At 37.5% G+C, this 15,000-nt stretch overlaps 1 protein-coding gene and 1 long non-coding RNA gene across 2 annotated transcripts in view; one reads left to right on the top strand and one right to left on the bottom strand.

Annotated features, from left to right (window-relative positions):
- Positions 1 to 578: 578 nt before the first annotated feature.
- The window catches only part of LOC115216588 (protein Wnt-4-like), a 105,288-nt gene continuing 90,866 nt past the window's right edge, over positions 579 to 15,000 (top strand). Inside the window, exons 1-2 of the mRNA XM_036506347.1 lie at positions 579 to 808; positions 3,167 to 3,444. Of these exons, the coding sequence (XP_036362240.1) occupies positions 586 to 808; positions 3,167 to 3,444 (501 nt within the window). The 5' untranslated portion in view covers positions 579 to 585. The remainder of the gene's footprint in view (positions 809 to 3,166; positions 3,445 to 15,000) is intronic.
- Positions 2,484 to 15,000, bottom strand: part of LOC118765051 — a 19,483-nt gene continuing 6,966 nt past the window's right edge. Inside the window, exons 2-3 of the long non-coding RNA XR_005000895.1 lie at positions 14,092 to 14,100; positions 2,484 to 2,551 (exon numbers count right to left, since the gene is read on the bottom strand). This is a non-coding gene — a long non-coding RNA (uncharacterized LOC118765051). The remainder of the gene's footprint in view (positions 2,552 to 14,091; positions 14,101 to 15,000) is intronic.

The raw sequence follows: 15,000 nt of genomic DNA, 5'->3' as shown, positions 1-15,000 counted from the left end.
ATGAAAGAAGTTTCCCGTAATAGCTACTAATATATATTCTTTTATTCTTTTATTTGTTTCAGTCATTTGACTGCGGCCATGCTGGAGCACCGCCTTTAGTCGTGAAAATCGACCCCAGGACTTATTCTTTGTAAGCCTAGTACTTATTCTATCGGTTTTTGCCGAGCCGCTAAGTTAGGAGACATAAACACACCAGCATCGGTTATCAAGCGATGTTGGGTGGGGGACAAGCATAGACACACACACTGGTGCTCCAAAACACCTAACAGAAATGCTAATCCATACTAAGATGAGTAGCAGAAGCAGTAGAATATTGTACTGAATGCCATGATGTTCCTCCTATCTCAGTTCTATTGCAAACAATCGATTTTCAATATCCCAGATGTCAATAAAATAAATACAAGTGATGTGCTGGAATTGATTCCATCGAATAGTGTCTTTCAATTCCTTACAATGAAAAGAATTCCGTTTTATGAATGTTTCTAGAAATGTAGAAACATTTTCTGTTTCTTTAAAGCAACTTTACTTTAGCGGTACATTGAGTTATTGTTTATTGTGTTTTGTCTTTAAAGGTCATTGGCCAAGATGCCTTCTCTGGTGAGCATCAACACAGAAGAAGCCTGTGATACACTGGTTGGACTGGTGAAACGACAGAAAAAAATATGCAAAAAGAATTTAATAATGATGGAAAGTGTTAAACAGGGAGCCATTTTGGCTATCCAAGAATGTCAGGAGCAGTTTAAGAGCAGACGTTGGAATTGCAGCTCCATCGAGTCATTAGACAGCCCTGGAAATATTTTGAACAAAGGTAAATAACTGTCGTTTTAATTAATTATAAATAGATAATTAAATTTATTGCAAACATCCCCGCACCATGTCCTCTCTGAATGTAAATGCCACTCAGCTGGAGCACCCACAGTCTCTCTTAACGCTGTACCTCTGTATCATCAAGTATCTCTCCTAGCAAAAGCTCATCATTACCATAGCTATGACCGCATTGCAAAGACTTGCCCGCCTCTCTAGGCCAAAAGATATTTCATCTCCCAACAGCTTCTGAAAATCTACAAAGTTCAAGTGAGGACCACAATTTAGTTCTGCGGCCTACTTCTGCAACTGAGCTGCCACGACGCACACTAACATCTTAGAACGCATTAAGAAAAGTGTCACTTGGCAGATAGTCACTCCATCACCAAGAGACACGTTCGAGCCTCTGTCGCACTGGTGTACTGCCTCTGGTCTCTTCCCTTCAGAGCTGGCTGGTATCGTACTTCTACCACTCACGCACTTCGACTTGCTTGTCTCTCTCTGCCTCTCGGCACCTTTGATGCGTCGAACCCCGTTTCCCTTTACTAACCACTGTGTCAACCATTCATCTTTAGAACATTGGCATTCTGGAATCTCCTACCCGCTCATGTCTTGTGGGAATTAACCAGCAAGTAAGACATGTTTAAAAGGAACGTTAACGGTATTAGTCTCAGATGTCTTCGAGGGCCTGCAAGGCTCTTTTGATGTGCGCGCGCACGTGTGTTTGTGTGTGTGCGCGTGTGTGTACACACATTCATACATACGAATATACATACATATTTATATGTGTGCGTATGATATATGTACATATGATATTGATATATAATATATATAAGTATGTATGTATTTCTGTATGTATACATGTGTGCATGTGTGTGTAATAAGTTCCAAAATGTATAGATATATGTGTGTATATATATACATATATTTTCTTTATTTAATCTGTTATTAGCATATTAAACGCAGTAAAATCTTCGGATTGAAACCGGATGACAAAATAGAAACTGGCTAATTTTCCACCAACTAATTTACTCACCAAAATGTTTATTAACTCAATCAGCGCCTGAAGACATCTGGAATTTGAAGTCGTCCGAATCGTAAGATTAAATAAGCGAAATATTAAATTTCAAACTTGAATCCGTATATTAAATCTTTGACCCTCCTGACCAATTACTCGGGGATATATTAGCAATAGAGCAAAATATTTTTTAATTAATTAATGATTCAGCAATGATAGATCACTGAATATATTTCTATTTTACCCTCAGTTGCGGAATGCAGACAGAAGACCATGAAAAATAACAGAAGGAGGGAATTACATTTGAAAAAAATATTCAGCGCTTCTATGTTCATAATCATATATATATATATATATATATATGGCAATTGTTCAGTTTAGGTATATAAAAAAGTAAATAACATTAAGGGGAGGTAAGCAGTAAAAGAAGCAGATTACTTTTTATACAGCATAAAGAAGGCGACCGCCGCCAGAAAGTGAACAAATGTCTTCTTTTTCTCAGTGGAATTATGCCAGAAAAACTCATGCAGATACGAAACAAACAATTCGTTCGATGTCCCAAACTGTTATCTCAACTTCCAATTCACCCGCATCCACATATTTTCCACATTTTGTGCGTGGACATCTTGATCATGAAGATCAACAAAATGTTTTTTGTTGGTGTAGGCACGAAGATTGAGGATTCCGATGTTATTATATGCTCGCCATCCATCGCTGACTATGTGAGACCTAGGCAAAATCCACTTTGTATCAGCTCAGTTAAAGTTTCTTCTGTGCGATCAGGTACTTCGACCAAAAGACACTTTCTTGAGACTCTCTCTATGCCACCGAATACCCAATGTCCTTTTGCTTCTTTTACTATTTATCTCCTCCTTAATTTTTATTTACTTTTTTTATATAACGGAACAATTACCTGTATACACACACAACCACATACAAATTGTTCACAAGCTAAACTTATTTTAATAATAAATCTCTGAACGAGATGTAAACAGTAACTGCTCGACAACGTAAAGTATACTAGCCATCTCAATATGGCTAACCACGAAGGGTGGGTGTTACTGTAGCTTTTAGCCCCAGGAGATCATCGTCTCCAGCTGGCTTTAGGCACACTTTCTGTGCCCTTATGGTATTTGCAAAGGGAGGTCACCTGGGGCTAAAAGCTACAGTAACACCCACTCTTAGTGGTTAGCCATATTGAGATGGCTAGTATACTTTACGTTAAACTTATTTCGTTTATCATCTAACATTTAGTTTCTGTTTCCTTATTCAATTGTTTACTTCTTTATGGATGTATATATACATATATATACACACACATATATATACGTTATTTACTTTCAGCTACTCGTGAGTCTGCCTTTGTGTATGCCATATCGTCGGCTGCAGTTGCCCATACTGTCACTCGAGCTTGCAGCAGCGGGAAAATGGAACAATGTGGCTGTGATCGGATCGTACATAAAAATGCTTCGATAGAAAGCACTTTCATTTGGTCTGGCTGTTCTGATAATATAGCGTTTGGATCAGCTTTCTCTCAGACTTTTGTTGATGCAAAAGAAAGACGAAGGAAAATAAACGGTCGGAGTTTGATGAATCTTCATAATAACCAAGCTGGACGAAAGGTAAGATAATAAGTTGTTATAATAAAGAGTGGCATATCGTGGCTTGACAGCATACCAAGGACAGTGCAAGTATTGCAGAGAAGATGTGTTATTTTGCTTATTTCTTATTTTTCATTTACTATTACTATTACAGCCAGCTCGCTGAATCATTAGCATCTCGGGGAAAATGCTTAAGCGTCATTCCTTCAGGCTTTACGTTCTAACTTCAAATTCAGATGAGGTTGAGACTTTGCCTCTCATCCTTTTGCAGTCGTTAAAAGTATGAGTTGATGTGCTTGATAGGCGCAGGAGTGGCTGTGTGGTAAGTAGCTTGTTTACCAACCACATGGTTCCGGGTTCAGTCCCACTGCGTGGAACTTTGGGCAAGTGTCTTCTACTTATAGCCTCGGGCCGACCAATGCCTTGTGAGTGGATTTGGTAGAAGGAAACTCAAAGAAGCCCGTCGTATATATGTATATATATATATATTATATATATATATATATATAATATATATATATATATATATATATATATATATATATATATGCGTGTGTGTGTTTGTGTGTCTTGTGTTTGTCCCCCTAGCATTGCTTGACAACCGATGCTGGTGTGTTTATGTCCCCGTTACTTAGCGGTTCGGCAAAAGAGAGCGATAGAATAAATACTGGGCTTACAAAAAGAATAAGTCCCGGGGTCGAGTTGCTCGATTAAAGGCAGTGCTCCAGCATGGCCGCAGTCAAATAACTGAAACAAGTAAAAGAGTAAAAGAGAGTAAAGTGTATGCAATCGACAAGCCATCTTCCCACCAAATTTCACATATTGTGTCTATACAGTCGTAGCCAAAAATTTGGAACATCATAGAGAGAGGGAGTGAGAGGGGGAGAGTAAGAGAGAGGGGGAACGAGAGAGAGAGGATGATGCAGGATCAATCATGTCCACAAATCAATGTAGTCAACGTTGATCTTCAATGTAGATGCATTGCGTGTTGGTAATAATGTTAACAATATAGATGTATAAAAAAATGGAAGCAAATTAGCTGGAAGTGAAAACAATGACACCCTCATAATTTCATAGAGGCAACTGGTGAAATCCCGTAATTTAATGGACATTATGCCACAACAACGGACACCTGCTTGTATAGTACTTTCTTGTGTTATCTTCAGTAGTTCAGAATAGCTGCTGAGGTACGCCGTTCAAATGCACTATACTCAGCAACGAACACCACTGAGAAAAGCAATTCAGTGGCTTTTATGTCGATGCATGATAGCCGACATGCGTTAAATGTGAGTAATACAATAATCCTGCACTACTACTGAACCTTACAGGAAGAATCGACGGGACATTGTGGCAATTTACCTGTCGATTCACGTCTTATATATATATTGCTTTCAAGTTTTTTGGCTCAAGGCCAGTAATTTCAGGGGTTGAGATAGGTCGGTTAGATCGATTCCAGTGCTCAACTGGTACTTATTATGGCGACCCTGGAAGGGTAAAAGGCAAAGTCGACCTCGGCGGAAATTGAACTCATAACGTAGAGACGGACGAAATACTGCTAAGCATTTTGCCAGACGTGCTTACGATTCGACCAGCTCACCGACTTTCACGTTTTATATATTGGTGACGAGACAGATTGTTTACATGATAGTTTTGCATTTCATTGTCAAAATTTCCGATTCATTTGCGGTAATATTTTTAGCTGCACGTTATCTAGCTAATCGATACTACAGCATTTCTAAATTTGATTCAAATAATCCAATCAGGGAGTTTGGTTTACGAAACAAAATGTCTATTGTTTTTATAGGTGGTGGTCATGGTTGTAGTGTCTTTAAAATTCCTCAGCACTCGGCCTTCAAATATAAATGAGTTTGCTTTAGTTTACTTCAATTAACCAAAATATTTCAGTTAATGTTTCATCCCTGATAGATCAATGAATATATATCTTTATATATAAAAGAGAAGTTGTGTGTCTGTCTCCTACGATTTAGATTCCTAACTACTCCCACATTTTGCGGTGCAGTTTAACCAAAACCGGGTAACTTATAGTCGTCATTCATATCGAGCCCTTCTGGGTATTAGCGCGCGTCTACGATGAGTCTATGATTTTAAAAAATATTACCATCATTTTTTTCCATTTTAATGCATTTTTTCGCTATTATATAAGGGAAGTAACTCTCTAAAAATGTCTACGATGAGTCAACGATTTAAAAAAAATTTACCATCATTTGTTTTCCATTTTTAATGCAGTTTTTTGCTATTTTTTGGCTATAACTCTCTAAAAATGCTTATATAGTTATTTCCCTTACAAACCCGAGCAACGCCGGGCGATACTGCTAGTATGTATTAAACTTGCTAAGGAAATATTCCTTAGACAGATATAAAAGAAGGGGTTGGATGCTTGGTGGCATTTCTTGCTGCTTCTATATTCATTTTCAGGCGCGAATCGGCAGGATTGGACATCGATCAGAGTTTTTGGTTCAAATCCCGCCGAGATCAACTTTGGTTTCAATCCTTTCGTGGGGTCGGGGTGGGGGCGGGTAATAAAAAAACCACGTTAGCACTGAAGTCAATTCTTCAACTTCTTCACTTTCCCTCTCCCTTCTTCTGTCTGTCTTTCTATGTCTCTCTCTCTCTCTCTCTCTCTCTCTCTCTCTCTCTCTCTCTATCTCACCCGCTCTCTCCCTCATCCCTAATTCAGGGATTTTGCCTTCTCACAAGGTGTCATACGGCTTCGGCTTGAGAATTATGCTTAAGGTGCTCTTCTTTATAGATACTCATCAACGTATATGTTGATTTCACAAGTGTGAATTCAGTTGGACAACCAACCGAAACTTCATCGTCGAAACCGACGGAGAATCCGTCAAACTGATGCTCAGGTTCATTTTTAAAAATATATTTCTTATGTGTGTGTCTACACAACTCACACACACACTTATGTATATAGATGTATGCATACATTATCTCTGTATGTATGTATGTATGTATGTATATATATATATATGTGTGTGTGTGTGTGTGTGTGATTGAATATATATATATATATGCGCACATGTGGCTGCGTGGGAAGAAGCTTGCTTTCCAACCACATGGTTCCGGGCTCAGTCCCACTGCGTGGCACCTTCGGCAAGTGTCTTCTGTTATTACAGGGTCGACCAAATCCTTGTGAGTGGATTTGGTATACTTAAACTGAAAGAAGACTGTCATGTATATTTATATATGTATATATATATATATATTTCTGAGTCTGTGTTTGTCCACCCACCCCCATCGACTGGTAACCGATGTTGGTGTGTTTACGTAACTTAGCGGTTCGGCAAAAGAAACCGATAGAATAAGTACTAGGGTTACAAAGAGTAAATTCTGGGGTCGATTTGTTCGACTAAAGCGGTGCTCCAGCATGGCCGCAGTCAAATGACTGAAACAAGTAAAAAGATATATATCTATATCTATATCTATCTATCTATCTATCTATCTATCTATCTATCTATCTATCTATCTATCTATCTATCTATCTATCTATCTATCTATCTATTTCTTTTTGTGTATGTGTGTGTCCTTGTCTGGGCATATTACCATAGTACCTATCTATCTACTTACCTGTCTGTTTACCTACATATCCTTTTATCTACTTATATGTGACTGTGTGGTATGTAGCTTGCTTTCCAACCATATGGTTTCGTGTTCATTCCCACCGCGTGGCACCTTGGGCAAGTGTCTTCTACTATAGCCTCGGGTCAACCAGTCTTGTGAGTAGATTTGGTAGACGGAAACTGAAAGAAGCCCATATATATATGTGTGTGTTTGTTTGTGTGTGTGTGTGTGTGTGTGTGTGTGTGCGTGTATTTGTCCCACCAACATCGTTTGACAACCGATGCTGGTGTGTTTACGTCCCCATAACTTAGCTGTTCAGCAAGACAGACCAATAGAATAAGTACAAGGCTTACAAAGAATAAGTCCTGGGGTCGATTTGCTCGACTAAAGCGGTACTCCAGCATGGCCGTTGTCAAATGACTGAAACAAGTAAACGAGTAAAAGAATAAAAGTACATACATACATACATACATACATACATACATACGTACATATATATATATATATATCTAAGAATATATGTAAGAATATATATATATCCGCCTACATAACAGACTACTAACAAATCTACCTTTGTATGTATATACTGTGGGTATTGGAGTATCATTAGCTCCTAAGAGTAACAGTATACTCTTTTATACTCTTTTACTTGTTTCAGTCATTTGACTGCGGCCATGCTGGAGCACCGCCTTTAGTCGAGCAAATCGACCCCGGGACTTATTCTTTGTAAGCCCAGTACTTATTCTATCGGTCTCTTTTGCCGTACCGCTAAGTGACGGCGACGTAAAACACACCAGCATCGGTTGTCAAGCATTGCTAGGGGGACAAACACAGACACACAAACATATACACACACATAGATATATATACATATATACGACGGGCTTCTTTCAGTTTCCGTCTACCAAATCCACTCACAAGTCTTTGGTCGGCCCGAGGCTATAGTAGAAGACGCTTGCCCAAGATGCCACGCAGTATTATTTTTGAATAAAACACAGAACTAATATTTGTTTGGCTTCTTTATTACTTTTAGGTCGGTACACATCCATGGGTACGCTGACACCAGCACACACCACAGAGACTCACTCCAACATTTCAAAGATTTTTTATCCTTTACATCATTAATTCTTATATTTATGTCATTAAATTTTGTTAAGCATACAAGTTAAGATATTACCATTATGAAGTGTCACCATATGCACCTCGCCGCACCCACATACTTACATACACAAATAGAAAGAATGAAAAGAAATAGATACTTCGATAGATAGATAGATAGTTAGATAGATAGATAGTTAGATAGATAGATAGATGGATAAATAGATAGATAGATAGATAGATAGATGGATGGATGGATGGATGGATGGATGGACGGACGGACGGACGGACGGACAGACAGACAGACAGACAGACAGACAGACAGACAGACAGACAGACAGATAGATAGATAATCCAAGCGAAGAATATACAGACGGACTGACAGACATGAGTACATATAAATATATTATATTATTATACGTGTGTGGTGTGTTGTAGTCATAGCTGCATGGGGGACATCGTTGTTGCGTATATTTCATTCAAAATATATACTTACAAACATAGTATATATACATATACGTACATACATGCATGGTTATATATGTGTGTGTGTGTGTGAGTACACATGCATATGTGTATATATATGTATATATGTACATATATATATATATATATATATATATATACATGCATGCATATATATACATGTATATGTATATATACATGTATATGTATATATACATTATATGTATATATACATATATGTATATATAATATATATATATATATATATATATATATATATACATATATATACATATATATATGTATATATATATATATATATATATATAATATATATATATATATATATATATATATATATATATATATATATATATATATATATATCAATGTATATATATATACATATATATCGTTCCGTCGTTATTCTGGTATCTTGATTTTCCCATGTGGATACTCATGCGTACGGGCGGGCTCCTACACGCATTCACGCACACACGTACATACGCTCAAACACACACACACACATAGTGGCACACACGCACACACACACTCACACACACACACACACACAATGGATTTCATACAAAACTCGCCTACTGCAAGTTGCTTAGTCAAAGCCAAACAATACAAGTCCACCGGGGATTGTCGGTTTGACTCTAATCTGAACAATCACGGTTTATCTGACAGATCTGAGGAAGTTGTCTCCTAACTCTTAATCTCTTTATCGCAATAGACTAAACAATGATATTTCAGACATCTCACATGAGGCGCGGGCTTTGGCGTATCGTTGTACGCTTCTTCTAAACTCATTCTGAAATCTCATTGATCATTCGTGGAGAAATAGGTTTCTATTGTTCGAAAATAAAAACAAATCTAAACAAACCTGAACAACTTACCAGATTTGAAACCTTGTCATAAGTTATTCGAAATTATTGATTTATCTTGAGTTGATGTCTCAAAGGCAACAAACCCCTAGGATAAAATAGAAGCTTAATGTTTACGGCGGCTGATAGATAGGTCACTACGTCACCGAAATTTCATATGTGCTATATTCCTGGAAAACTGGAAGATATAGTTGATTGTGTCGACCTCAGTACATGGCTGGTATCTTATTTTCAAACGATTCTAGAAAGGTGAATGATAGTACGATTTGAACTTTAAAATGCTCCAAATAAGTTTAATCTTCCATTCTACTTATTCTGTTATCCATGTGGAATGGTGATATCATTTATTCGTGATATCATTTATAAGGCGGCGAGCTGGCAGAAACGTTAGCACGCCGGGCGAAATGCGTTGCCGTATTTCGTCTGCCGTTACGTTCCGTGTTCAAATTCCGCCGAGGTCGACTTTGCCTTTCATCCTTCCGGGATCGATAAATTAAGTACCAGTTACGCACTGGAGTCGATGTAATCGACTTAATCCGTTTGTCTGTCCTTGTTTGTCTCCTCTGTGTTTAGCCCCTTGTGGGTAGTAAAGAAATAGATATAATTTATTCGTTTGAAATATTGAAGTTAATTGGTTGGTAGTTGGCAACAGTCAAAGAGTAGATGGTCATAAAGTTATATTTAACTTCCTTTGGATTTCCATAAATAAGAAATCTCTTGTATGTAAAATATTTTATGTGTATACGCAGCTCTATACCATCTCCATGACAATGAATTCTGTCAACATGTTTGCAATTCAACAATGTTACATACAAAACTAAAATGTCTCTGATGATTTGACAGTGTAACTTACATCGTGTAATTAATAATAAATTTATGTTAATGAAACGTAAGATGGTGTAACTAAATATCTTATAAACAATCTCTTTTCCGCAAACAAATTCAGGCGTGAGTGTATGTGCGTTGGTGCGCGCGCGTATGTGTACATCTGCGTATATGTACATATGCCTGTGTGTGTTTCAAAAAAATTACTCGAAAAATCACGATTAAAAAGACTCTTCTCTTTTTTAATACATGCACACAAAAACACACACATATGTATGATATATACATGTACATAATACACACACATATTTATATATATACATATACATGCAAATGTATGTACATGTGTGTGTGTGTGCATATAAGTATACACACCGTCACTCAGCCATTGGAATGTCTTAATTCTTGGGAGTTCCTTGTATATTTATTTCTTTATTGTCCATGGGGGGGACACACACACACAGAGGGAACAAACAAGGACAGATAAAGGGATTAAGTCGATTACATCGACCCCAGTGCATAACTGGTACTTATTTAATCGACCCCGAAATGATGAAAGGCAAAGTCGACCTCGGCGGAATTTGAATTCAGAACGTAATGGCAGACGAAATAACGCTTGGCATTTCTCCCGGCGTGCTAACGATTCTGCCAGCTCGCCGCCCTAGTTCTTTGTATATTGCATTACAGTTTCCTGTATACCTTTATATGCGTATATATATATATATATATATATATATATTATATATATATATATATATATATATATATATATATATACATATCATATAATATCTATATATAGTGTGTGTGTAAGAATTTACACACACGAGAACGTGGAATAACTCTTTTGGAAACTATGGATCACAAAGTGTCTATGCCTGTACAAGCATGTGTGTTAGTGTGTGCATGCATTTGTATTTATGTACATACATGTGTATTGAAGTAAGAACTATGACAGATGAAACTAATATCATTCGTTTGTCAAGAACCCTTCCTTTACCGTTCCTTTGTTTTTCCTCAATGCGGTAGCATGTGATTTGAGGCAGATTTTGTTGCAACTATTCGCAGCTTCTAAGGCTACGCGTAAACAGAATCTTTAACCCGCCGGACAAAAAGTTCTTAGCGGCATTTCTTCCAACTCATTACGTTCTGAGTTCAAATGCCACCGAGGACAACGTGACCTGTCATCCTTTCGAGGTCGATCAAATGTGTACCTGTCAAGTATTGGGGTCGATAAAATCAACTAAGTCCCCTTCCCCAAATTTCAGGCTTTGTGGCTATATTGCAAAAGGATTATCAGCTCCATCAAAGCTCCTCTCATTCACTAGTGACCGTGAATGTTTATGATTACCTAAGACGTGAACTGTTGATCAAGATCAATATCATTATTACTTCAACTGTGTAAATCAGCTTCAGATATTTATATCTGAATATTTACAATTTAGTGAAAATTATGCAACAATGGACCATAACGAATTACATTTTATTAGAATTTAGTCATAGTTTTGATACGTTTCTCTTTTGAAATCTCTTTCAGTCCAACTTTGCCCTCTGAGGTTGATAAAATGAGCAGCATTTGTTTTATCATCCTTAAAAGCATAATTGTTTGTGAAATTAGTGAATGCACATGGCTCAGTGGTTAGAGTGTCGGGCTCACAATCATGAGGTAGTGAGATTGATTCCAGGACCGGGCTGTGTGTTGCGTTCTTGAGCAAAACACTTTATTTCACGTCGCTCCAGTTCACTCATCTATATCATCATCATCATCATTGTTCGACCGTGGTCGAGACAATGGAATTTACCATGCTACGCCAGACTTCACGGTCCATCATGGCATTACGGAGGTCTTGTTGTTGGATGCCTGTATCCCTGGAGATTACATCAGGGTAGGAGAATGTGCGCCCTCTGGTATTGCGAGTAGATGGCTTCCAGAGGAGAAGAGTAGAAATTACCTCTTTTTCAGCTCTACAAAAATGTCCAGCAAAACTGGACTCTCCTACCTTTCACAAGAGATGACACAGGTGTTAGTTTCCCATATATTTGCATTTTGGTTGGATGACGCCTCCACGAGAGATTTTGAGCTCTCATAAGGAGGCGAGTGTAAGTTCCATCCAACCGCCTCTCAAGCTTCTTTGATAACGTCCATCTCTATACATGAGTTGCGACGTCACTGGTGCCAAGTTATATCGGCCTTTGCCTTTGCCTTGGATAACATCGATGGCGTGGAGAGCGGGGACTGGTATGCATGGGTGACGGCTGGTCTTCCATAAAACAACCTTGCCCGGACTTGTGTCTCAGAGGGTAACTTTTTCGGTGCAATCCTATGATCATTCACGACCGAAAGAGGTCTTTACCCTTTTTTAATGGAATTATCTCCAGCACTTGTTGGCGATATTTGAAATCAGAACAACATGACTCGGAACAATTACAGCAAGGCATTCTGCCCAATGTTCTAATGTTTGTACCAGTTGTTTGCTTTACTAATTAGTCAGGGAGTGAAATCCTTTTTGGGGTGGATAAAATAAGTACCAGTTGAGTACTGGGATCGATGTAATCGGCCTTCCCCTTCCCCTAAAATTTCAGGCCATGTGCCTATAGCAGAAAGGATTGTTGTTGTTGCTGTTGTTGTCGTTGTTTTTGAGGTGACTAGCTAGCAAAATCGTTAACGCGTCGAACCAAAATGCTTACAGCATTTTTAACGACTCGTTATGTTCTGAGATCAAATTCCACCGAGGTCAACTATGCCTTTCATCCTTTGGACGTCGATAAAATACCAGTCAAGAACTGGGGATCGATATAATCAACTTCCCCGCCAAATCAAAAACTGCTGGCCTTCTGCCAACATTTGAAACCATTCTTCTTCTTCTTCTTCTTCTTCTTCTTCTTCTTCTTCTTCTTCTTCTTCTTCTTCTCATTATTATTATTATTATTATTATTATTATTATTATTTTGTGAACGATAAAATGAGTACCAGTTGAGCACTGGGGTCGATGCAGTCGACGAACTTCTCTCCCAAGAATTACTAGCTTTGTGCCTATAGTAGAAAGGATCATCATCATCATCATCATCATCATCCTACTAACACTTTCCAGTTAATCGAAAATTGTTTTTGACTGCTACGTTAACAGTTCTTGTAACACTACAACAGCAATAACAACAACGATACTACAACATCAACAACTGTATTCGTTGTTCTCTTTTCAAGTATAAAAGTTGGGTTATCAAGAGATTCCACCATCTTCCAATTCTTTGATTAAATCAACTGCCGTATTTTGCTAACTAAGGCTCTGATTACGGCAGAGGATTTTTTTTTATTACTGAGTCATTATTTAATAAAATATACACCAACGTGGTTGTACATACATATACACATACATGCATATATATTTATATAGATACGTACATAAATGCATATATATGCGCGCACGTGCACAACACATACACACACATAGATACATAGACAGATAAATAGAAAGAACGATAGCTATACACACAAGCATGCATACATACATACAATAAGTGTCTCTGTGTATGTGTGTGTGCGTGTGTGTAATATATATATTATACGTATGCATATAAACTATATTTATGTATATCTAAATATATATGTATTATTTCTTGCTCATACTGACACTACAAATTCTTTAAATATACACAAATGCATACATACACACACACACACACACATACTCACACACATACATACACATCTATATATATACACACACACACGAATATATTCACCATGCACACACATCATGAAAACGCTCTTACACACACACACTCACACACACACACTCACACACACACACTCACTCTCTCTCTCTCTCTCTCTCTCTCTCTCTCTCACACACACACACACACACACACATATAAATATATATATATACACACACGAATATATTCACCATGCACATACATCATGAAAACGCCCTTACACACACACATACACACAACACGCTATAATCGTTGAACACAAATCGAGTTAATATTATAGTCCCATTTCATATTAAACATCCATTTAGCTAGTCGTTCTTATCTCTTTCTTTGACGGTTCTTTACTTGAAATTCTTTACTCTCGTCTCTCTGTCACAAAGAATTCACTCGGCATCTATTTAAACTTAACACAATTCGCGACATGCGCTGGAGATAATCTTTAAAATGGTAAATGCTGTCAAGGTGCTTGGTGCCACCAATAAATCTACTTTGTCTACGAATCTCTACTTCCACACGTTTATAATTCTTCTTAATAGTTCGTTGTTCAGAAAACTTTGTATTCTCTGGCACCTACCTGCCGCCATTTTGTATATTTTAACAATTTGCTTGAATTACAAATTAAACTTAAGGGATTTATTAAATATGTAGGGACTAACAAAAGATATTTTTTAAATGTAAAAAAAAAAAAAAAATTAATTATAATTTATCTTTTGTCGTTATTTCTGACTTTAATTTGTTAGATGACTAAAACCCTTATTTTGTTAAACATCAATGGTGAAAAATGACCTGAATGCCCGACTCTATGAGGTGAGACGGATATGTGGAGTGCTCCTGGGTGGACGATGTATGACGTCGGCTAGTTTAGAGGAACAGATGAGATGGTAGATGACCAGTAGGGGAAACTGTGTTGTTAAAATGAAAGGAGCTGTGCGATCGAGTCTAGTTTGTTGTGAGTAAATCGTTGCCATTGTGGATAGCTGTGTGTATAGTGATA

This window comes from Octopus sinensis, linkage group LG10 (assembly GCF_006345805.1).
Source record: "Octopus sinensis linkage group LG10, ASM634580v1, whole genome shotgun sequence".
Lineage (NCBI taxonomy): Eukaryota > Metazoa > Mollusca > Cephalopoda > Octopoda > Octopodidae > Octopus > Octopus sinensis.
Note: the sequence above shows the minus strand (reverse complement) of the source record. Positions and strands in the feature narration are given on the sequence as shown.